This window comes from Sapajus apella, unplaced genomic scaffold (assembly GCF_009761245.1).
Source record: "Sapajus apella isolate SASKATOON/1434 unplaced genomic scaffold, GSC_monkey_1.0 scaffold72, whole genome shotgun sequence".
Lineage (NCBI taxonomy): Eukaryota > Metazoa > Chordata > Mammalia > Primates > Cebidae > Sapajus > Sapajus apella.
Genome location: NW_022437012.1, coordinates 10,496,208 through 10,521,821, shown reverse-complemented (window position 1 = coordinate 10,521,821; position 25,614 = coordinate 10,496,208). Strand labels below are relative to the sequence as shown.

The following is a 25,614-nucleotide window of genomic DNA, read 5'->3' as shown; positions in this document are numbered from 1 at the left end:
TATTAGCTTGGTTCCAATCTACTGGCTAAGGGCTTTTTCTTCTAGAATATTGGGGTAAAGTATTCAAACTTTTTCTAGCCATATAATTTATGTTATAACCTAAGTCTACATAAATGGAACACAGATGTATGTTTGAATTCTTATGAAGCAACTACATAAAGAATTATTTTTCAGTGAAGTAGGCAACTGATTAACAGCACATTTTGAGCTAACTTCTAAAGCTTGAAATTACATTGGCTTCAACTGAGATCATTTTGAATTCCAACAATTTTATATAAGTACATTTATAATTATAATTCAAATAAAATTAATCTTAAAATAAGAAACTAAAATGGACTAAAATTTTGCCTAGATTTACCTAAACGCAAAATATAAAAACTAATTTCTAGATATATAAGATGTACACTGAAAGAAGAGTAAGTCAGTCCAGATTTAGACTATAAATTTAAATCTGAAAATTCAAGGATCTGAATAAGTGAGGGAACACAGCCTCTTGAAGAAAAGTAACACACTAAATTTAAAAAGTATTATTTTTATTTCAGGAAAGAAGAAATCTGAGCTTCCAAAATAACTTTCTCAGATGGCTTATTAACCCATTCTAATAAAGGAAACAAATGTACTATTAGCTTATTAAAAACAGGGACTCCAGCCTGGGCAACAAAGCAAGACCCTGCTCTATAAAACATCAAATAAACAGCTGGGCATGGTGGTAGGTGCCTATAATCCTAACTACTCCAGAGCTGAGGTGGGAGGACGGCTTGAGCCTGGGAGATTGAGGCTGCAGTAAGCCATGACTGAGCCACTGCACTTCCTGAGCAACAGAGTGAGACCCCAACTCAAAAAAAAAAAAAAAAAAAAAGAATTACTACTAATTAAAACCTGGAAGGAAAATAATAGAAAAAAATTAACCTTTGCTGAACACTTACATGTCAAATGTTTTGAATATGATATGTGATTTAATCCTGAACAAATTAGAGTAATGTAAACTATTATTCCTTTTTAAGGATAACAAAGTTATAAGATTTACACCACCAGATAGACTTATTATAAAGTTGCAATAATGATGACAGTATATTACTGGCACAGAATAAACAGAGACCAATGGAACAGAATAAATAGTCCAGAAATAGACCAACATATGTACAATCACTTGATTTACATCAAAGATATAACTGTCACTCAATGGGAAAAGGCAGTGGTGGTGAAATGAATCTCTCCCTATGGAGAAAACAGACTCTTAACATGTTGTTCTTACCAAACAGTTAATTTGAGGTGGGTGACAAATAACATAGGTAAAATAAAGCTTCCAAAAGAAAACATAAGAAAATATCTTCAGGACGCTGGTAAAGAGTTCTTAAGAAGAGCACAAAAAGTGCTATCCACATAAACACAAGGATAGATGAGACTGTATTAAAATTAAGAACATCTGTTCAACCCAAGGCATCATTAAAAAAGTGAACAGGCCGGGAGTGGTGGCTCACTCACGCCTGTAATCCCAGCACTTTGGGAGGCTGAGGCAGGCAGATTACGAAGTCAGGAGTTTGAGACCAGCCTGGTCAACATAATGAAACCCCACCTCTACTGAAAATATAAAAATTATCTACAATGAAACCCCATCTCTAATAAAAATATAAAAATTAGCTGGATGTGGTGGCACACGCCTGTAGTCCCAGCTACTTGGGAGGCTGAGGCGGGAGAACCACTTGAACCCGGGATGCAGAGGTTGCAGTGAGCCGAGACCACACCATCGCACTCCAGCCTGGGTGACAGAGTGAGACTCCGTCCCCAAAAGAAAAAAAAAAGTAAATAGATAAGCAACAAAGAGAAAATATTTGCAATACAAGTATCTAAGGACTCATATCCAGAATATATGAAGAATTCCTACAAAGTAATAAGAAAAAAAGACAACCACTTTTTAAAAAATAGGCAAAGGCTTTGAACAGGCTTTTCACCAAGAAGGCAGACAAATGAGCAATAAATATATGAAAATCTGTTTGGTATCAATATGCTTCAGGAAAATGTAAAAACACAAGATCCTACCTCCTACCTTTCAGAAAGGCAAAAAGCAAAATGATGGAAAATATCAAGTGTGCAGAAAAGAGTTAACATCCCATGTCTGAGACTGCCATTCTTAGAGAGCTACTTGCAAAGTTAGTCTTTGGCTGACATCCAAGAACCTGGATTTTGAGAAGGTTCCCACCATTCCCACAACTGATGAAATAACTCACTATGTCTAAACAGTTTGAGCAAATAATATGGTTTATGCTGAACATCTGCTTTCTTCATGGGACTCTAGGATTTTGGTATGGTTAATCCTATGCTTAAGCAAAGGATGCCTACTTAACCAGACCCTACTGATAACTCTCAGTGCTTTGCCTCTAACAAGCTTCCCGGAGAAGACAACATTTCACACATGTGGTCACAATTTGTTGCTGCAGGAATTAAGCACACTCTGTGTAACTACACTAGGAGAAGCTTTTTGGAAGCTTACGCCTCATTTCTTCCAAACTTCATCTCATGTGCCTTTTCTCTTTGCTGATTTTCCTGCAATAAATTATAGCCACGAACATGATTACAGGCTAAGTCCTATGAGTCTTCCTAGCAAATCACTAAACCTGGGAGTGCTCTTGGGAACACATCAAATGGGGAAGATTATGCAGAATAACCACATTACTATACATTGTTGGTGAGAAGGTTAATAATTAGTTGAACCACTTTGGGAGACTATTTAGATAGATATACTAGAGCCAAGACATATTTCCACCATATAGCCCAACAACTCTACCCAAAAGAAAATGAGTGCCTATGCCTACCAAAAGAAACAAGAATGTTCATAGCAGCTTTATTCATATTAGCCGAAAGTGAAAACCACCCAAATACCCATCAACAGGTGAATGGATAAACAAATTGTGACAAATTCATAGAACAGAATACTACAAAGTAGTAACACATGCACAAACACTGAAGCCTGCAACAAGGATGAATCTAACAGACAGTGGTTAAATAAAAAAGCTGAATGGTATATAATATATGATTATAGAATGAAAGAATACACAATGTATTATTACATTTATATACAAAAGAGTAAGCAAAGTATGCCATTTAAAAGGTTCAAAAACTGACTATGGTGATAAAAGTTAGAGAAAGAGTTGTTGGAGGGGAATATTGGGCTTCACTATCCAATACATCAGACTACTAAAACTACAAATTCAATTTCTTAGAAACAGCCACATTTCAAGCACGCAATAGCTACATTGGATAATGGCTATTGCATTACATGGGAAAGACAGAGAATGTAGAGCATTTCCATCTTCACACAAAGTTTTATTAGTCAGCACTGTTCTGGGATGATGAGAATTTTCTATATTTTGATCTGAGAAGTAGTTATATGCATGTATCAATATGCATATATTGATAAAAACTCACCAAGTGGTATACTTAAGAATTTTATTTTTTTATCTTTATATTTTGAGATAGGGTCTTGCTCTGTTGCCCAGGCCAGAATGCAGTGGTGCAATCATAGCTTACTGCAACCTCTGCCTCCTGGCCCCAAGCCATCCTCCCACCTGAGCCTCCTAAGTAGCTGGAACTACAGGCATACACCACCACACTCAGCTAATTTCTATATTTTTTGTAGAGATGGGGTTTTGTCATGTTCCTCAGGCTGGTCTTGAACTTTTGAGGTTAAGCAATCCGCCCACCTTGGCCTCCCAAAGTGCAGGGATTACAGGCGTGAGCTACCATGCCCAGCCAAGATTTGTACACTTTATGGTATTAAGTCATAACTCAATAATTAAATATATGAACACGTTTTTAAAATGACTAGCAGAAAACATGTAAAATATATATAACTGTGGATTCACATCTAAAATATAAAGAATTCATATGACTCAATAAGAACAGGAGAGCAAACTAAAAGAAAAATCACGGGCAATTCACAGAAAAGGATGGCTAACAAACATATTGAAAGATGCTCAGGTTCATGAAAATTCAGGAATATACAATCTAAAACACTAAGATAATACTTTTGACCATCATGTTGGCAAAAATTTATATGGTTGATAATACCAATTGTTTATAAGAAATTGAGGCTGGGCACAGTGGCTTATGCCTATAATCCCAGCACTTTGAGAGGCCAAGACAGAAGGATCACTTGAGGTCAGTTTAGGACCAACCTGGGAAACATAGCAAGACCCTATCTTTACAAAAATTTTTAAAGTGGAAAAAAATCAGCCTGGCATGGTGGTGTGCACTCCCAGTTACTTGGGAGGCTGAGGTAGGAGGATCACTTGAGCCTAAAAGGTCGAGGCTGCAGTCAGCCATGATCATGCCACCGCACTCCAGCGTAGGCAACAGAATGAGACCTTGTCTTAAAAAAAAAAAAAAAAAAAAATCCATAAAACTATGTACACACATATATGTATTATACATCAATGCATATACAGGTATAAGAAATATAACCCTAGCCAATAATACCCGTTAGTTACTTCAAGGAATGAGAGTCAAAATTAGTGGATGGTGGCTTTCACTTTTTTTTTTTTTTGAGACAGGGTCTTGCTCTGTTGCCCAGGCTGGAGTACAGTGATGTTCACGGATCACTGTAGCCTCAACCTCGCAGGCTCAACTGATTCTTCCACCTCAGCCTCCCAAGTAGCTGGGACTACAGGTATATGCTACCCCACCCGGCTAATTTTTTTTTTTTTCTGTAGAAAACAGAGTTTAGCCACGTTGCCTAGGCTGGTCTTGAACTCCTGGGCTCAAGCAATCCACCCCGACCTTGGCCTCCCAAAGTGTTGAGATTACAGGCATGAGCCATTGTACCCAGCCTCTTTCATTTTTTCTAGATTAAATTCTTCACAATAAAATGTTTTCAGGCTGGGCGCAATGGCTCATGCCTGTAATCCCAGCACTTTGGGAAGCCAAGGTGGGTAGATACCTGAGGTCAGGAGTTTGACACCAGCCTGGACTAAATGTCTCTACTAAAAGTACAAAACTTAGCCAGGTATGTTGGCACACACCTGTAATCTCAGCTAGTTGGGAGGCTGAGGCAGGAGAATCGCTTATACCCAGGAGGCAGAGGTTGCAGTGAACCAAGACTGTGCCACTGCACTCCAGCCTGGGCAACAGAGCAAGACTCTTGTCTCAAGGAAAAAAAAAAAAGCTGGCGTGGTGGCTCACACCTGTAATCCCAGCACTTTGGGAGGCCGAGGTGGGCAGATCACCTGAGGTCAGGAGTCCGAGACCAGCATGACCAACATGGAGAAACCCCATCTCTATTAAAAACAGAAAAAATTAGCTGGGCATGGTGGCGCATGCCTGTAATCCCAGCTACTTGGGAGGTGGAGGCAGGAGAATCACTTGAACCTGGGAGGCAGAGGCTGTGGTGAGCCGAGATCATGCCATTGCACTCCAGCCTGGGCAACAAGAGCAAAACTCCATCTCAAAAAAAAAAAGTTTTCAGACATTACTTAAGCAAAAACAAACCAACGAAAGCTATTGCTGGCGGGTGTGGTAGCTCACGCCTGTAATCCCGGCACTTTGGGAGGCCTAGGTAGGCAGATGGCTTGAGTTCAGGAATTCAAGACCAGCCCAGAAAACAGAGCGAAACCACATCTCTACAAAAACCACAAAAAAACTAGCCAGTTATGGTGGTATTAGCCTGTAGTTCCAGCTACTTGAGAAGCTGAGGTGGAATATCGTTTGAGCCCAGGAGGTTGAGGCTGCAGTAAGCCACGGTCATGCCACTGCATTCCCACCTAGGTGATAAAGAGAGATCCTGTGTCAAAAAAAAAAAAAAAAAAAAAAGCAAAATTCATAAAAACAACTATTGCTGCTATTGTAGTTGAGTTGCTGCTGTTCTAAATCCTAATCATGTATACGGCTTCAAACTATATTTTTGAACAGATAAAGCTAATCATATAATTGAAGGATATTTACTTCTATTCTCTCTATATATTTTTTTATTTTCTTTTCTAAACATCTGAGCATTCCCCACTCACTTTAAGAAATAATAAATCACCTTATATATGATGAGGTAATCTACTTAAACTTCAAAACATTTCTCAATTTCAGAAATGGCAAACCTAAAGGCCCCAAACTAAAAGCCCCAAAAGTTTATTTAGACTTCTTTAATCTTTTTTTGTTTAAGGCGGAGTCTTGCTCTGTCACTAGGCCGGAGTGCAGTGGCGCAATCTCGGCTCACTGCAACCTCCGCCTCCTGGGTTCAAGCAATTCTTCCACCTCAGCCTCCTATGTAGCTGGGACCACAGGCACGTACCACCATGCCCGGCTAATTTTTTTGTATTTTTAATAGAGACGGGGTTTTACCGTGTTGGCCAGGATGGTCCCAATCTCTTGACCTCATGATCCACCAGCCTCGGCCTCCCAAAGTGCTGGGATTACAGGCGTGAGCCACCGCGCCCAGCCGACTTCTTTAATCTTTAAACGTAGGCTTTGTTTAATCTTTTAAAGGTCCTTGATTAAATCAAGACCATATATCTGTCATTGGGAAATCTTTACCTGTAGTTTTTTTAAACATAGTCTGTATCTGTAAACATAGGCTGTGCACCACTGCGCCCGGCTATTTTTGTACTTTTAGTAGAGACAGGGTTTCACCATGTTGGCCAGGCTTGTCTTGAATTCCTGACTTCGAGTGATCTGCCCACCTCGGTCTCCCAAAGTGCTGGGATTACAGGCATGAGCCACCACACCTGGCCTAAACATAGACTTTTTGGAGAATTTTCCTTATCCAAAGCACCATCTTCTACTAGGATGAAGTTATATAAAAAACAAAATACATTAAAATGGAAAGAACTAGTGTATCCTACCTGGGTTACTGGAATGTAGAGAGGTTCTCCATTATGCAGCAGTGTAAGTTTCCCATGCTGATAGAGCCTTCCTTCTGGCCTTAAATTTGCCATCTCCTTAGGTCCTCCTTTCTTGCTACTGTCTTGTCCATTTCCTTTAAGTTCTTCAGTATCACTTAGGCATTCAAAAAATTCTTCTTCACTGTCACTCCAGGAATCCCAAGATTTTCCTACCTCTCCCTTTTCCTTATCTGTTTCTTTTAGATTATCTGGGCCCAACTGGTCTCCAGCTTTTCCAGTATCCCCTGGATATAGATTAGTGACATTATCTGAAGTACTTGTCTTTTTCCCCTCATCACGTGCCTTCTTTCTTTCAATACAACAATTTAACATCTTAAGAAAAGAGAAATAACATTTATACTTGAATTAGTTACAGAAAAATAAAAATCTATCTACCTACTGCTTGAATATTTAATTTTCACTCTCTACTTCTTAGGACCTTGTGAACTGCAGTGATTACTGACTATAGGCAACCTACAGCAGCACCATGAGAACCGAATATAACCCATTCTTACATTCAGTATTAGAATAATCTCTGATTAAATCAAGACCACATTTATGTATATCTTTGGGAATTCTTTACCTGTAGTTTCTGATGCAGTAAACAACACCTCAGATCTGGGGGTCCATTTGCTAATCTATCAAATAAAGTAAGGAGAAAAGAAAGATTAATTTTAGTAAAATTACTTCAGATATGATTATCTATACAACCATAATTTTAAACTACACTGATAAGAAATCAAAACTAGATTTCCACAGGTAAGGTAAGTGAATTACAAAGGGGAAGCACATAGAATTAAAAGATGAAAATTTATTTTATATTCCTAGTCCACAAATCACCAATAGCAAATATAATAGATACTTTAAAGTATAAAAGCAAATTATGGGTAGTTTTCAGGCTTATAAAAATTTAAAAAGAGAACAAGTCCCTAAACCCACCCCAGGAAGTACCTAGCATGCAGTATGTCATACCATACAAAATAAATCAGTTTGTGTATCCAGTACTAAATTTTTAGAGTAGATTCTTACTATAAAAACCAAGATCTCCACCTGTATTTCAATAGGACCTCAAACTGTTTCTAGTTCTAGGTTTCTCTAGATGATTAGATTCCCAGCAATCAGCCAGAGGCACTCCCTCATATTCAACATGCTTCTGGGTCTGTAACAAGTTCCAGAGCCAACTCTCTAGAACCAAGAGAGAATCCAGCTAAGCAGAGATTGGCAAATGATGTAAAATGTTTTTGGATCAGTAATCATTTTATATTGCTAATAATCATGATTCTCCTCTCTTAGCATGGGTAGATGAGCACTGAACTATGCAATATCACCGTATGTGCTAATGAAAATGTTCTGTTCATCAAAATACAGATTTATTACAAAAGACTTTGAAAACACATAAAAGTATAAAGAACAAAATAAAAATATAATTTCACACTGGGAAAAACTGATAGCATTTCACTGTATTTCTTTCAAATCTTTTTTCTGTGCAAATATAGCAACATAATTAAAAGCATTTTGTATACGCATTATATTCTACTTTATTAGAAACAATATGAATATCTGTTATTAAAGATTCTTGGGAAAAAAATCATAATCAATCTGTAATTTTCTATTATAGAGAGACAGCAAAATTTAACTATATTTTTATGTTTGATATTTAGGTTTTCCCTTTTTTTCTATTGTATTAATAAATTTGCTGCAGTGAACACCTCTGAACATAAATCAGGTCTAAGCTTCTTACCATTTTCTTAGGGCACATTCTCCAGAAGGGGAGAAAAAAATGGGTCAAAAATCAAAAGTCTGCTAACAAACAAAATCCTATTTAAACAATTGAAAATTGAAATTATTACCCGGGAATCAGAAAGTTGTTTTCCCATCGGAAACGCATTTCAAGAACAAATTCCTGCCAGAGGTGTGCCACTCCTTTCAACCCTCCATGGTAAAAATTGATCATACAGAGACACAAAGCCAATTTGTATGTTAAACTGTCAGATGGTGCAGACTTGAACTGATTGTAGAGATTCTAAATTTCACAAAATAGAAACAAAGCAAACTTGTTAACAAAATATTTTACACGTATAATTGAAAAGTTTGTAGGGAGAGATTATAATTCTAAAATTAACCTATCCCACCTAACCTAGGCATTATCAAATGTCTAATACACTACTGCATACACTATTCTTAGGCAGTCCCATATTTTCAAGATTTCTGCTAAGATTAAAAAAAAAAAGCTATAGTTAAAATAAAGCTAAAGTTATAGCTTTCAATATCTTCTGTGGAATCATTAGGAAGTATTCCAAATTTCATGTGTTGCTTTAAAAATCTTTTAGTTACAAAATGAGCATATCTAAACAAACAACAAAAATTATAACAGTATAAACTGAAAATGTAAAAAGCCTTTGCTTTTTTTTCTCACCTCATGAAATCTACTTCTCAGCAGTAACTACTGGAAAGTTTGATATATATCTACACTTGTCATTTAAATTCTTCCACTTCTTAATTTTTCAAAGACTGGGCAAAGAGACCAAGAAAATTTTACCTAATTTTACACATTTTACTTAAAGAGGTTTTGTTGTTTTTTGTTTTTTGGGTTTTTTGTTTGTTTGTTTGTTTTTTGAGATGGAGTCTTGCTCTGTCACCAGGCTGGAGTACAGTGGCGCAATCTCAGCTCTCTGCAACATCTGCCTCCCAGGTTCAAGCAATTCTCCTGCCTCAGCCTCCCGAGCAGCTGGTACTACAGGCGTGCAGCACCATACCCAGCTAATTTTTGTATTTTTAGTAGAGATAGGGTTTCACCATGTTGGCCAGGATAGTCTTGATCTCTTGACCTTGTGATCCGCCTGCCTTGGCCTCCCAAAGTGCTGGGATTACAGGCGTGAGCCACTGCACCTAACCCTTCATTAAAGAGTTTTCCACTCACTAACTAGTTTTAAAATATAGAAAAGAAATAAAACCAAAAAATATATAGAAAAGAAACTGTTGAAAAACATAAATTTAATGAAGTCACCACAACTCTACAATGAGGGAAATCCCACAGCTGTGCACAGTATATTCATGCAATTTTTTCACTGTTTCCAGAAAAATTCTTGCTACCCAAAATATGTATCTGTGCTAGTTCGTTATCTAGGTGGAAACCATGATCTCCCATCCAAAATTCTCAAGGTAATTTTTAAAAGAAAAAGATATTAGGCTATTAAGCTAGAAATATATAGAACCTCTGGAAATTCAGTGCATTTAAAACATTTTAATATTAACTCCAAATCAACTTACATAGTCTTCACTCTCTGATGGTGGATTATTATTATCTGTTGAAGTAGTTCCATCTAATGTTTTCTCAGAAGCAGCATCAGGGAATAAGAACTTGAAGAAAAGAAAAAAAATAATCAGATTTTAGAGCACATTTCCTTTGTTGATTTTTATAACTCATATAGACATTATTTAACTTTTATTGGTTTTGCTGCTAAAACAATGGAAATGTTCCAGTTGTACTGGCCAGTTTGTTCTACATTCTCAAATTTTTTCAATTTTTCTTTGAAAATACACAAGGTTTCAGTGACTAGCCAATTTTAGAAATCAGAATTTTTTTCTTACAAGTAATCACTTGATTCTGTAATCTGAATGGTGCAAAAGCAAAATCTCTTCACTGTGACTTCATGCTCATCCAAGGCCATTACATTTTTTTAGTGTTACTACCATTTAAAAAACAAAACTATAAAACACAGTTTAAAAACACTCATGTACTCGTGAGAATCTTAAGTTATATCATCCACAGGCTTTCATACATAGACTACTAAGAGATGATATTCAAGACTCACAACTTTATTTTATGATACCCCCAGAAAGTAGGAAGCAGTCTAAACCTATAATAACCAAGGTACCTTTTCCATGTGGTTTCTGTTTATATATATGCGTGGGAGTAGTCAAAAAAATTCAGTGTACATGACAACTGAGCTATATGATTTGAATAGCATTCTTTAAGAATACAGTCTTAAGAAGGAGGCTCTCTACAGAAATTTATTTACAGTCCTTTTATCGCTGTTCCTCTCAATTGTTTTGTGGTACTGCTGACTAGTAATCCCTCTTACTATGTATACTTTGCCACATATTGTAGAACATGTCCAATAGAGTTTTAAAAATTAGAGGACCTACTATATGCCAAATGCCAATACTAGGCATAATTACCATCATTATCCTATTCTCATACAACTGTGTAAGCTAAGTATCACCGTCCATATCTTACGATCTACAAGCTGAAAAGTTGGCTACGAGTTTTGTTCAGATAAATGGCAGGGGATAAGATTAACATTAAGTTTCCAAGTCCAGTTTTCTTTTCAACATTTTTCTTGAAGGCTTTTCCCAAGGCTGTCTTAATGCACAAATTTCCGGGAGTATGATTTTAACCATAATTACAGTAAGAATAGCTATCATTTATCAAAGGCCCATACATGCTAGGCAGTGTTACAGAAGATCCTTTAATCCTCACAACAACTTTGCAAGATTTTGTTAAGTATATTTTATAAATAAGGAAACTGAAGTGACTTATTCAAAGTCATGCAGTAAGTCATGTGACATAAAACCATGTTGTAGAAGGCCCCCAAGCTGGGGCCATTCCACCACGTTATCCCTAGGAGCCACCTTAGCCCTCTACTCTAACTCCCTCTCGTTCTCACTAAAAGCTTTCTCTCAACTGTTGTCAAAGCAACCTTTCAAAAATATAATTCTGATCATGTTGATCTTCTACTTAAACTGTAAGATAAATGCCAGTTTTTCAGCATGGCAGGTTACCCGTTACTTCTCCAGCCTTAACCCTAGTCACACTCCTGGAAGCACGTTACAAAATATCAACTGTTCAACATGCTCTTGGACTTCTGCTATTCCTCTGCTTCTAAAACCTTCTTTTCTTCAAGATTCAGCTCAAATGTCCCTATTCATGAAGCCTTCCCTGATTCCCACTGCCCAGACAGAGACAGATGCACCTCTGCTGTGCTGTCACAGCCCCTTTGCCAGATTTCTCACATGTAACAGGGTATTGTAACTACTATTTACTTTCCTTCTCGCCACTACACTAGTAGGAATTTTCTAAATGTGATAACTCTTTTACTCATTTTATATCCCAAAGTCAGTGCCTACCACATAGAAGGAACTGAATACATAATGAATATATGATTATGCATATAGACCTATAAAGACAGATCATTTATTACCAGAAGAATAGTATTGAGGACATCATTATTCAGCGGTGACTCTTCTACACCTCTGTGTTTTCGAATTTTCTTCTTTGCAGTATGTACCATATTTGAAACTGATAATTTATGAATTGGAACTGGTGTTGGCTCTGTCAATTTTGACAAAGCATGAGATATATCAGCAATTTCTAAAAAAAGAACAGACATAAATATATCACCAACCTTAGCAGGTCAGAGTGATGAGCAAATTGATGACTGTATGGAATATTTTATTCATTCTTTTTACTAGCGTTACATGGTCTCAGAATTATAAAATAGTAATATACATATTCAGCTTTATATGCAAGCATGAGTGACGACGGTATCACACAAATTATTTCTCCCCAGGAGGCTTCATAATTTAACCTCTAAAACTCTGCTTTTCAAAATATTTTACAGGTTTGGTGCAAAGAACTTATTAAATGCCCTTAATGTCTTCACAAGCGCTTAGGTACAGCCTGGAAAGAAACTGTAGCTGTCTAGTCCATCAAAACTTGATTCTCCAACTTAATTCAAAAGAAAAAATAGATGAAAAGTTGCTGAAAAACGTGCCAAGAAAAAGGACAAGATATTTTAAAATAATGTTTAAAAAAAAAGGTAGGTTACCTTTGCCTTCTTCCTCAAATGCTGATCGTCCAAGAATCTCATCAGTTGACTCCTTTCGACGGCAAATTTTAAAAAATTCAGTGACAAAATCACCTAGGTAGAAAAAGTTAATCATTTTTGACACTTAATTGAAAAAAAAAATCAGTCCTATAAAGTATTTTTTCCAAAAAGCTATTAATTAAGATATGGTAGAAAGTAAAACTATTCATTTTTCCACTAAAAAAGACAAAAATTAATCCTATATCAAAGGTAGTCTTGTTCTCCTCTTTCTCTCCATGTCCTAGGACATTTAAAAAGCTTTTCCTTAGAACTCCTTCCAGGAGGAAAGAAAAAAAGAACTGTACCTAATAGTAAGTTCTTACTCTATGCCTCAATGAGACAAAGTATCCATTTGTCATTAAGTTATATAAGTAAGAAGAACTTACTCTATATAGTAGTGATCCTTCTCCAACTGCTACACTACTAGAATCTAAATCCATTAATAAATAAAAAGAAACGCTAAAGATATGTTTCTAGAGAATTAGGAAATCATGTAGGATAAAGATATTTCAGTTTCTGTTACATATTAAAGGTATGCTTTCTGTCATTATTATTATTATTTTTGAGACAGGGCTTATTTTGTCGCCCAGGCTGGAGTACGGTGGCATGATCATGGCTCACTGCAGCCCTGACCTCCCAGGCTCAGATGATCTTCCTACCTCAGCCTCCTGGGTAGAGGCTGGGACTACAGGTGTGCATCACCATGCCTAGCTAATTTTTGTATTTTTTGTAGAGATGGGGTTTCACTATGTTGCCAAGTCTGGTCTCGAATGCCTGGGCCCAAGCAATCCGCCTGCCTCAGCCTCTCAAAGTGCTGGGATTATAGGCATGAGCCACTGCACCCAGCTGTCGGTCATTATTATAAAAAGAGGTAAAGCAAGTTGAATCTTCTAAAGAGCTCCAATGTTTACACAAGTAAATGAATGCTTAACAAATACTATCAGTACTAAAATACATCAAGTACATCTAAATTTTACAATTCACCAACTAATTCTGAATTAACCCATAACTCTTTTGGGGCTTCTTCAGAAAGGTAGGAAAAGTCTATAATCTAGTCATACAAAATATTAAAAGAGGTAGGGTAAGATCATGGAACATTAAACTAAAATGAGAATACTTTCAGTTCTAAGGTCCTCTGCAACTACCACAGAAGTCAAAAGACAAGGAATAATAATGTTATTAAGAAACAACTTAGAACGTAAATATAATGTGTAGTAATTCAACAATTGAACAACACAAACCATTTACTGTTCATTCACTATAACAAAGGCACTGTGTTAAATGTGATACATACACACACACACACACAGGCACATAATCTCATTTGATTCTCCCAATAATCCAATGAAGTATGTACCAGCGTTACTGCTATTTTACTTACGAGGACTCTGGGGCTAAAAAAGATTAAGAAACTTGCCCAACCTGGTCAATCTAGAATTTGAACTAAGGTCTGTATAACTGTAAAACTCGACACTGACCCTATACTGTTGCCCTAAAACCCCAGACAAATTTGCCAGTGGTGGGACTTATACCTTATACATCTTTGTTTTTGCTATTATATAGTCAGCAGAAATGGCAACTACTAATCAGCATTTGACAAATAGCATATGAATGCTAAAGAGCTCAAGAAAACAATGCTTTAGAGAAATGCATCATTATTGTCATAATAAATATTTTGGTAACTCCATCAGTTAAATGATAGTATACCAAATGATAGGGAGTTAAGGTGGCATGGATGAACATTAAAAAAAGGACAAAATATTTTCATGTGTACTAAATATAAGGAGGAAAAGCATGACAAGGCACATTGAGGAGATGAGTTCAAAAGACTTCATGAAAGAGATACACCTAAAAAAGGGAAGGGGATGAATCCCAGCCATAACACACAATAGTATGATCTGAATAGCAATTAATATTTTTCAAAGTACTTCCATTTACGTTATTTCACTTGATCCCTCAAATTGTGAGGTGTATTAAAATTATTCACACTTCTTTTCCCATATCAGAAAATAGGTTACAGAGTGACGCAACTCTACAGAAGGGCTCTAATGTGCGCCATCAAGAACAGCGCTCTTCAGATAACACAGGTCTAGAGGGACAACAAAAGTCTAAAACGGGTTCATTAACAGGAATAGAGGATTGAGACTATGCCACAGGAGGAGGGAAAGCAAGTAACATAAAAGCATCAGAAGGCCGAGAGCGGTGGCTCTCACCTATCATCCCAGCCCTTTGGAAGGCCAAGGCAGGCAGATCACAAGGTCAGGAGATCAAGACCGTCCTGGCTAACATACTGAAACACTGTCTCTACTAAATATACAAAAAAAATTGGCCAGGTGTGGTGGAACGCACCTGTAGTCCCCGCTACTCAGGAGGCTGAGGCAGGAGAATCGCCTGCACCCAGGAGGTGGAGGTCACAGTGAGCTGAGATTGTGCCACTACACTCCAGCCTGTGTGACAGAGCCAGACTCTGTCTCAAAAAAAAAAAAAAAAGAAAAAAGACATCAGAAAAATAGAGCTGAGATAATGAGAAAATAGTGGAGAATTCTAAGGTATAGAACTGGAAGACAAAACTGGAAGACAAGAAAGAAATCCTGCTGGCTCTGTTCAAAAAAGGATTCACTGCCATTAGCAATGATTTTTGTCCTACATGGTGTTAACTGAGGAGATGACAAAGTATAAAGAATGTATGCAGGGTTTCTGATTTGGAAGGTAGGCAGATCAGTGGTATTTCAGGAAAGGAGCATAATATACGTTACCTAGCAAACACTGAGGATTCTCAGCTTTTCGAACTCTAACAGACCAATGCGGAGCTTGAATAGGATCCAAATCACTAAAATGCAAACCAATAAATGTAAGATCCTAATTATGACAATCTGCAAGATTCATGAACTTATCAAAATGTATGAAAACATAAAGAATAAACAATCCATTTAGTCTCACTTAAACTTGCTGTTATCCAGATACATACAGCCATTTGGATAAGTTTTTAAAAAGTTTTTAGACAATAAAATACAAAAGGGAACACCAAAATCAAAACAAAATAAAAAATGCATATAAAAATTACTAGCAATTTGGGAGTTAATTTACTCTACTGAAGTTTTTTAATTTCAACATACTACTCTTAACATACTTACGAATAAACATCATTATCCACAATGATCCCTTCAGTCAGATGAGGCCAGGTAGTAGCTAAATGGAGTTCACTAAAATAAAACATAAAATACACCCAAAAGCTTTAATACTGACTCAGCAATTCTATTCAATACCTAGAAAACTATCCTAAGGAAATAAAAATATGTTAGAGTGGCATTATTTATAATACACAAACTGGAAACAACTTATTTAGCAATGGTAGCACATCCTTATGAAGGTAATGTTTTGCAAACATTAATCACATTATACATAATAGACAAAAAGCATAAATAACTCACCAACTAATGAATGGATAAACAAAATGTGGCATATCTATACAATGGTATATTTACAGCCATAAAAAGCACATAAGTACATTAGTTCCCCCTTATCCACAGCTTCACTTTCTGCACATTCAGTTACCCCAAATTAACTGCAGTCTGAAAATATTAAGTGAAAAATTCCAGAATAAAACAATCCACAAATTTAAAATAGCATGTTGTTCTGAGTAGCATGAGGAAATCTTGTGCCATCCTGCCCCAGGAGGTGAACCATCCCTCTGTTGAGTACATCTACACTGTCTATGCTACCTGCCCTGTTAGTTACTTAGTAACTGTCTTGGTGACCAAGGAGATTACAAGGGGAAGAGTGCACATAGTACAGTGAGATATACTGAGAGAGACAAAGAGATCACATTCACGTAACTTTTACTAAGGCATATTGTTATAGCTGCTCTATGTTATTGTTAGTGTTGTCTGTCTCTTACTGTGCCTAATTTATATTGTTTATTTATTTATTTATTTATTTTTATTACTACATATGGAAATCTTACTGTACCAAATATATAAATTAGACTTTATTACTGATATGTATGCATAGAAAAAAACAGTACATTTGGCCATGCATGGTGGCTCATGCCTATAACTCCAGCACTTTGGAAGGCCGAGGCCCACAGATCACGAGGTCAACAGATCAACACCATCCTAGCTAAGATGGTGAAACCCTGTCTCTACTAAAAACACAAAAAATTTGCTGGGTGTGGTGGCACACGCCTGTAGTCCCAGCTACTCGGGAGGCTGAGGCAGGAGAACTGCTTGAACCTGGGAGGCGGAGGTTGCAGCGAGCCAAGATCATGCCATTGCTCTCCAGCCTGGGAAACGATAGTGAAACTCCGTCTCAGAAAACAACAACAACAACAACAAAAAACAGTATATTTAGTGTTTGGTACTATCCATGGCTTCATTCATCCACTGGGGGGCTTGCAACATACCCACTATGGATAAAGTGGGATTGATGCATGCTACAACATGGACAAATCTTGAAAACATGCTAATTAAAAGAAATCTGACACAAAGAAAGCCACATGTTATATGAGTTCATTTATACGAAATGTCCAGAATGGGTAAATCCAAAGAGACAGAAAGCTGGAGGGGCTGGAAAGACGGGGGAGGGAAATGATGGCTAAGAGGTAAAGAATTTCTTTTTAAGGTTATGAAAATGTTCTGGAATTCGATGGTTATGATGGTTGCACAGCTCTGTAAATATTAAAAACCTTGAATTGCACACTTTTAAATAGTGAATTTTATGGTAGGTAAATTATATCTCAAGTCTGAAAAATGTTACAGATCAGAAGTTGGCAAATATTTTCTATAAAGAGCCAGAGAGTAAATACTTTAGGCTTTGTGAGCCATATACAGTCTCTATTTTATTTTTTATAACCTTTAAAAATACAAATACCATCTTGATTTCACTGGCCATATAAAAATAGGCTAATGGCCAGATTTGGCTCAAAGCACAGTTTGCTGAACTCTTATTATAGATGAATATTAAATCTCAGAAAGTTTTCATGTAAAATTACAAAATAAAGAAAGCAAGTGTAGTTCTCTCTTTCTCTCTCTTTTGAGATGGAGTCTCGCTCTGTTGCCTAGGTTAGAGTACAGTGGTGTGATCTCAGCTCACCACAACCTCTGCCTGCTGGGTTCAAGTGATTCTTGTGCCTTAGCCTCTTAAGTAGCTGTGATTACAGGCATGCACCACCACACCCGGCTAATTTTTTAATTTTTCAGTAGAGATGGGGTTTCACCACATTGGTCAGGCTGGCTTTGAACTCCTGACCTCACAAGCCAACCGCCGCAGCCTCCCAAGTTGCTAGGATTACAGGCTTGAGCCTGTGCCCCACCCAGGTGTAGGTCTTTATTTCCAGTACTACATTCATCCCAGCAACCTATAGCATCATAAAGCACAGTAAAATCAATATCAATATAAATTCCAAGTAAAATAATGCCACAATTCAAATGACAGATTGAAATTCTCACCTAATAGGATCCTCGCAGGCACCAAATGGCAACTTGCCAAACTCCAAGCCTCCAACTTCTCCTCCTACGAGGGCATCTATGTCTAAACAAAAGAAATATTTTTCCATTATTTGGCAAAAAGCATAGAAGAGTCTAATCTAGTTAGGTTAAGCCCTTTGGAATATTATATCTTTAAAAGTGTCTATAAGAGAACACATATAGCAAGACACAGCAAGTTACAGCACAAATAGTCTAACAAATATTTGACTTCCCCAGAAGACAAATATAGTAAAAAAATAGTAAAAGGGCACACTTATTTCCTATTTATCCAGTATTTCATTCAAGCCATGTATTCTAAATTTTGCCCTTCTGAAAATATTCCTTAAATATTACTCAAGAGAATATTTCTGTAAATTTTTTTTGCATTTTAAAAGAATATAATTAATATAAGCCAAAAATAATATCCAAATATTTAAAGATCTAATTACTAACTACATTAATCAGTTTTGCTATCAGTAATTTCTGAATAGCAAATTAGTACATTTGTCATCATAACATTGTATTTTGATTGATAGTAAATGGAAATATATAAAGATCAGAAAAGAACCTCCTTGCCATTATCAATGGTAAATTACACTGGAAGAAAACTTAGAAGGTAAATCATTCCTCTTAGTTCTCCCTCTCCTGAGGAAGTCACAGACATTTCTAAAAGGCATCAAAAGGATTTTTTTTCTCTTTGAAAGAATACAAATTGTGCTCAATTATTCACACTACACTAGGATTTCCTAAAATTAAAGCCTGTTAAAAGAAAACTTCCCATATTTGCCAAAATCACATCTGACATTTATCTACATACTAAGTAAATGATTAAGATTAGTCATCAAATATTAATCAATTACTTGATTCAGTAAATTTCTCAAGTCAATTTCATTTTACCAAGTAAAGAATGCTTATAATAAGAAAGATCACAATGACTAGCAGTTACAAGTGTGTTTGTAAAAGCTTCAAAACTATAAGCAAATTTTATAAATTAGTAAACTAAAAATTATTACAAAATATAACTGTACAAAAAAGTTTTAGCTGAATTAAAAAGGGAGAAGCAATTCGTGGAATAAAAAGCACATCAGGCTTGGAATTTGACTAGTGTTTGTATGCAACCTTTATCATTTGATTATATGACTTTAAGCCAGTTACATGGGTTCTATAAGAAACTTACAATTTAAGAAACTTACATCTCTAAGAAAGATAATAATACTTGTCTTGGGCTGGGCACAGTGGCTCATGCATATAATTCCAGCACTTCGGGAGGCCGAGGCGGGTGGATCACCTGAGGTCAGGAGTTCGCAACCAGCCTGGCCAACATGGTGAAACCCCATCTCTACTAAAAAATTTAAAAAATTAGCCGGGGTGGCGATATAAGCCTGCAGTCCCAGCAACTCAGGAGGCTGAAGCAGGAGAAACGCTAGAACCCAGGAGGCAGAAGTTGCAGTGAGCCAAGATCATGCCACTGCACTCCAGCCTGGGTGACAGTGAGAGTCTGTCTCGAAAAACAAAACAAAAGATAGTAATACTTGCCTCAAAAGTAAATGAAAATTATACAACATAAGATATAAAATATGAAAAACACAGTGTCTCGTCCATATTATATAACATGTTCAGTCCCTCCCTCCTTAGAAGGGAAAATGTTAAGAATTTATATGGCTTTCAATCTATTGAGGGAGAAGGTTAATATTTTTATCCCCATTTAAAAAACCTGATAATAGAAGATTAACAAAGAACTTATTGGCAATCTTATAATGCTAAGGTTCTAGCTCTTGGGCTTCTTCACAGATCATGAGCAGAACACAATATCTTAGGAAATCTTTAAAACTGGTTTGTTGCTTTTTGGAAGAAACAGAAAGGAGGATAAGAATGGAAACTTCTAACTAGAAGTAGGCTATAAACTGTCCAGTGAGTATTGTTACCCGGGAACTAAAATTACCAACACCAACATTTGAGTATTTCTTCTGATATAAACCTAAAGCTCAGCATTTATTTCTCTGTTGTAGTTTAGATACGATCCTTTTAGTGTACATTAGAGTTGCAAATTATTTTGTGGTATATAAAATAAAACAGTAGTAGTATATAACTTCCAAAAGCTAAGGATGTATTACATTAATTTTATTTTATTTATTTATTTTTTTTTTGAGACAGGGTCTCACTCTGTCACCCAGACTGGATGGAGTGCAGTGGTGCAATCTCAGCTCACTGCAACCTTTGCCTCCCAGGTTCAAGTGATTCTCCTTCCTCAGCGTCCTCAGTAACTGGGATTACAGGTGCCTGCCACCGTACCCGGCTAATTTTCTGTTTTTAGTAGAGATAAGGTTTCACCATGTTGGCCAGGCTGGTCTTGAACTCCTGACCTCAGGTGATCCGCTGGCCTCGGCCTCTCAAAGTGCTGGGATTACAGGCGTGAGTCACCATGCCCAGTCTGTATTATATTAATTTGTATCACCTCATGCCTACCAATTATTTTCAGTCGTATAAATAGCCAACTACTTAGAACAAAAATAAACAGTAAATAATATTAGTTTATTTTATTTCTCTCTGGGGGATGTAGGTAAAAAACTTTTCAGGCTAGCAAAATTCTTGTACTTTATAAGTTTGTATTATATTCCTTATTAGATGCGCTTCGGTATAATCAAATGTGAAAGAAACACCCAGGAATCTATTAATTAGGATATATGTCCATAAAACGGCTTTTCTAGAACTTAGGTAATGTGTTGTTCATATTGCTCTCCTTCGCACCGCCTAGTCTATTGCAGGTTAGTAATTAATGATTGTTGAATGAATCCCTTTATCAAGGGTAAGCAGACAAACTGATTTTGATTATATTTTTATAAAATACAAGTTAATTATTATTTTTCCCTACACATATTTTTCTTCTCTGCTTTCCTTGTTTTAGCCCCCTTCTTGAACCACTACTCTCTTTAAAGCTTTTTTGCATGTCTGTTCTCCGCTTATGAGGGTGAGCTGAGAATAGCTCCTCTCTTATAATAGTCTAAAAACAGACATGTTAATCGTTCACTACATAGTAATTTATGGCATATGATGTGCCACATCAAGGGATGCCTTATAAATAAGGCTTTCAAAGACAGATTGTCAAATATAGAGTAATACTACCTCTAGAAAACCTACAGTTTTTCTTTAAGAGAAAAAAAAACATAAGGGCAACGAAAGTAGCAATATTACATTTAAAATGAATTGCAAATATTTCTAATGCAAAACACTTGACACTCCATTAATTTTAATTTCTGAATGTATCTTCTTTTCCATTTATATTTAATAAGTTAAATATAGTTCTAAATGATCTCACCTGGAGGTTGCTGAGGCCAAAAATACTGCTGCCAATCTTGAAGTACATAGGTAAATCGAATAGCAATACTAACTGGAGGCAATGGAGTTAAAGGACATCCCTAGGAAACACATACAAAGACAATACCATGTAAATGCTGGTACCATTTTCCTATTAATTCAACATCAAAATTTCAAATTTATGGAATGGATTAACACTACCTTTATGAAACCTGGATTTTTCAGATTCTAGTATTAAACAATAGTGTGCATATTCTAGTTATTAAAAACATGATATTCTAGCCATTCCAAAGGAAAAATAAGTCACCAAAGTCATTACAGCCAAAGATGCAAAATTTAGGAAATCCTTTTCACCAAAGAAATTCTCAAAGTCCAAAAGCTCAAGAGGTGGATTAGGGATGAACAAGAGGAAAGATCCTACAGTAAGGAACAGTACTCCAATTGTGAGAATGGGTTTTAAAAAATGAAAAAGTAAGTTTTCCAAAGAATCACTGTATTTTTGTCCATATATTTGTGTGCAGAGAAGGATTTCCACAATTTCTGCATACTGCTTCCACACGTTTTCATTTGATGTAGCTAAAAAAAGTTTCAAAAACAATGCCATAGAACAAATTACTTTCAAATAAAGCGGTTTAAACTGCGATTAGAAAAGGAGATATTAAATTATATTAAGCAAAATGCTCTTTAAAATATTTTACAATTTTAATTATAAAATACAATTTCTTACTATTCACTTCAGACATACTAAATGTGAAAGGTGATTCATTTTTCAAATAAGTAAAACTATTATAAAGCATAACACTTGGTTTGGAGAGATTATGTCTTTTCTTTCTTTTAAATGAAAATAAACTCAAATTAAAGCCAGCCTTGAATATTTAACCAGAATTTCACACTGAGACAAATGAACAATCACTCACACAAAATAGATTAACAAATCAGTTAACAAAAGAAAACTTAACAAATTAGTTAACAAAAGAAAACTCTGTCAATTCACTAAAAATCATAAAACTTAATACTATCATTTAAATATCCTATGATCTCAGCTTCCCTTCATAATGCTTAATCTAAACTAATATAATGTAGGACTTAAATATGCATAGGAATCACCTAGGGTACTTATGAAATGTAGATTCAATACTCTCCAGCTTCCAGAAGCTGCTATTCAAGAGACTACAGTTTGAGTAGCAAATGAACACATGACATTTACATTTAGCTCAGCAGCAGCATCTATACATGTCACTAGTAGCTTTAAGAATATAAACTCAATCTGAAATCACAATAGAAGACAACTGCTCCCAAAAAACCTAACTCAGTTTTGGGCTCCTGTGTCCCAGACAGCAAGGTAAGATTTTGGGTGGTCAGTATATCAACTTTTTAGTCAGGTCCAGAAATGAAATAAGCATTCACCCATAATAAGAAACAAATGTTCTAGAAGCCATAACAAGGCCACTTTGACACATAACATCTCATCCAATCACACAGATAAATACAAAGAGATACCCAGAAAGAAATAATTAGGGCCAGGCACTGTGGCTCACACCTGTAATCCCAACACTTTAGGAGGTTGTGGCGGGTGGATCATTTGAGATCAGGAGTTCAAGACCAGCCTGGCCAACATGGCGATACCCTGCCTCTACCAAAAATACAAAAATTAGCCAGGCGGTAGTGACATGTGCCTGTAATCCCAGCTACTTGGGAGGCTGAGGTAGGAGAATCCCTTGATCCTGGGAGGCAGAGGTTGCAGTGAGCCAAGATCATGCCACTGCACTCCAGTCTGGGCAACAGAGTGAGACCCTGTCAAGGAAGGAAGGAACGAAGGAAGGACAGAAGGAAGGACAGAAGGGAGGAAGGGAGGAAGGGAGGGAGGAGGGAGGAAGAGAAGAGTAGAGAAAGAGGAGGGGAGGGGGAGGAGGAGGAGGAGGAGGAGAAGAGAAAAGAAGGAATTAGGATGAAAAATGATGGAAATATCTTTGTGGACCCTGGAGGATAAGTGGGGTTCAAGGCACATGCCTCAAGGTGTGGAAGGCAGCACTGACAACCTAGGATGAAACCAAAAGGGCTCTTTCCGGAGTGAGGGCATTGCAAGACTCTGCTTATGCCAGACACTGGGACAGGTCACTCCTGCTTGCACAATGGCTTTAATAGAAGGTATAGGGCTGGGGGTTGTGTGAGGGGAAAAAACCCTTACCCACATGTGGTGAGCAAGCAACCTAAATTCTAAGACCAGTTATCAAAATCCCCAACATTACCACAGAGCAAGAGACTCCAAACACAACTTTAAAACCTAGTTCTGAAATATTCTGCAGGTAGGGAGTAACCATAAAACTATGAAACCATTAGACAGGATGAATGGAAGTGAACATTCAAAATTTAAAATAAAACTCATTCCAAATAAGTCTGCAAGCTAAATTTCTCAAAACATAAAAAAGTAGTTCTAAAAGAGACAAATATCCAAATCAACAGTCATAATATAATACCATAAAATGTAAAGAACATCTCAAGAACTAAGAATGTCTGAACTGAAAAAGAAAAGATGGTGAAGTTGAGAGTTTTCAAATATTTAGAGGATTATGGCAGAAGAGGATTAAACTTAAGAACCTAAACCAGCTCTCACTTAAGTTCAATTCTTCTCAAATCAATTTTGAGAGATGTTTCATATCAGAAAAGTAAGTTTTAGGTTTGTCAGATGATATGATAAACTGACTAAAAACTCTGTTTTTTCCTTAAAGTACTAGTAAATAGCCAAGATCTAAGTTGGGTTCAACAGATCAATGTAGTCCCTAGCTTCAAAAAAGAGATGTGACATAAAAGATCTGAAGATAATAAAATTCATTAATGGTTTCTTAAGAAGAAGGAATAAGGCCCAAAGTGGTAGCTCATGCTATTAACTTGACGCTTTGGGAGGCTGGACAGGTGGACTGCTTGAGCCTCGGAGTTTAAGACCAGCCTGATCAACATGGTGAAACCCTGTCTCTACAAAAAATACAAAAATTAGCTGTGTGTGATGGTGCACGCCTGCAGTCCCAACTTCTTGGGAGGCTGAGGTCAGAGAATTCAGTGAGCCCAGGAGGTCAAGGCTGCAGTGAGCCATAATCACACCCTACACTGCAGCCTGAGTGATAGGGTGATAAGAGTGAGACCCTATCTCAAAAAAAGAAAAAAAGAAAAAAAAAAGAAGGAATAAAGTATTATTTCCATGTGACTAGAAATTTGATCTAAAAAATTTAAATATATACCTGAATTGAACCTTAGAAAGACTGAAAAAAAACAAATAAAAAATAAAAAATTTAAATATAATCGACTTCTGACGAGAGCAAAGGAAAACTAATGGAGAAGGTACTGATACATGCCTGCCTTTTTCAAAAAATTTCCAAACTATATGTGGAATTAGCAGTACCTACAGCACTTCAGAATCCAGAAGGTTTTTGAAAAGAAAATTACATATATACATGGAATTCTCTAAAAGCATCTGTAATTTTTCTAATGGAGATCATCACAAGCCACTGCTAACAGTTGTTATTTTGAGGAGAGAATTGGGAAAGGAGTGGAGAGGTAAAAGGAAGCTTTTAATCTAATTTGCTATCCTGGTAAATGCATTATGTTTTTTTAATATCAGAGGGATTTATCTGGTTGGTGATAATCCTACAACTACACTATTTAGGTCCTCAACACTAAAAACATGTTTTTATGATTAAATTCTAATCCTAAATATCTTTTTAACAAATGTTATGTATTAAAAAACAAATTTCAGCAACTTTTTTCTTGTAATTCTTTTTCTTTTGAAAATTCTCAAACCTTCAGAAAGGTTGGAAAACTAGCACAATGAACACCCATATGACTTTCACAGAGTTCATAATTAACATTTTGCCGGCTGGGCGTAGTGGCTCACGCCTGTAATCCAAGCACTTTGGAGGCCAAGGCGGGCGGATCACCTGAGGTCGGGAGTTCAAAGCCGGCCTGACCAACATGGTGAAACCCCATCTTTAAAAAAATAAAATAATAATAATAATAATAATAATAAACATTTTGCCACACATTCACATATATATGTATTATGCATATGACATTTTTCTGGCTGAACCTTCTAAAAGTAAATTG

General features: G+C 36.5%; 1 protein-coding gene and 1 long non-coding RNA gene across 4 annotated transcripts in view; one reads left to right on the top strand and one right to left on the bottom strand.

Annotated features, from left to right (window-relative positions):
* RAB3GAP1 (RAB3 GTPase activating protein catalytic subunit 1) overlaps nucleotides 1-25,614 on the bottom strand; it is a 102,071-nt gene that overhangs the window by 20,325 nt on the left and 56,132 nt on the right. For all 3 annotated transcript variants that reach the window (XM_032250687.1, XM_032250688.1, XM_032250689.1), the window contains exons 8-17: nucleotides 21,518-21,617; nucleotides 18,184-18,265; nucleotides 15,871-15,939; nucleotides 15,493-15,566; nucleotides 12,698-12,790; nucleotides 12,071-12,240; nucleotides 10,137-10,226; nucleotides 8,717-8,889; nucleotides 7,450-7,504; nucleotides 6,828-7,199 (exon numbers count right to left, since the gene is read on the bottom strand). In XM_032250687.1, coding sequence (XP_032106578.1) covers nucleotides 6,828-7,199; nucleotides 7,450-7,504; nucleotides 8,717-8,889; nucleotides 10,137-10,226; nucleotides 12,071-12,240; nucleotides 12,698-12,790; nucleotides 15,493-15,566; nucleotides 15,871-15,939; nucleotides 18,184-18,265; nucleotides 21,518-21,617 — 1,278 coding nt within the window. The remainder of the gene's footprint in view (nucleotides 1-6,827; nucleotides 7,200-7,449; nucleotides 7,505-8,716; nucleotides 8,890-10,136; nucleotides 10,227-12,070; nucleotides 12,241-12,697; nucleotides 12,791-15,492; nucleotides 15,567-15,870; nucleotides 15,940-18,183; nucleotides 18,266-21,517; nucleotides 21,618-25,614) is intronic.
* On the top strand, nucleotides 12,699-16,316 carry LOC116531775. The gene is made up of 2 exons (XR_004260578.1): nucleotides 12,699-12,794; nucleotides 15,497-16,316. It is a non-coding gene; the product is annotated as an uncharacterized LOC116531775 (long non-coding RNA).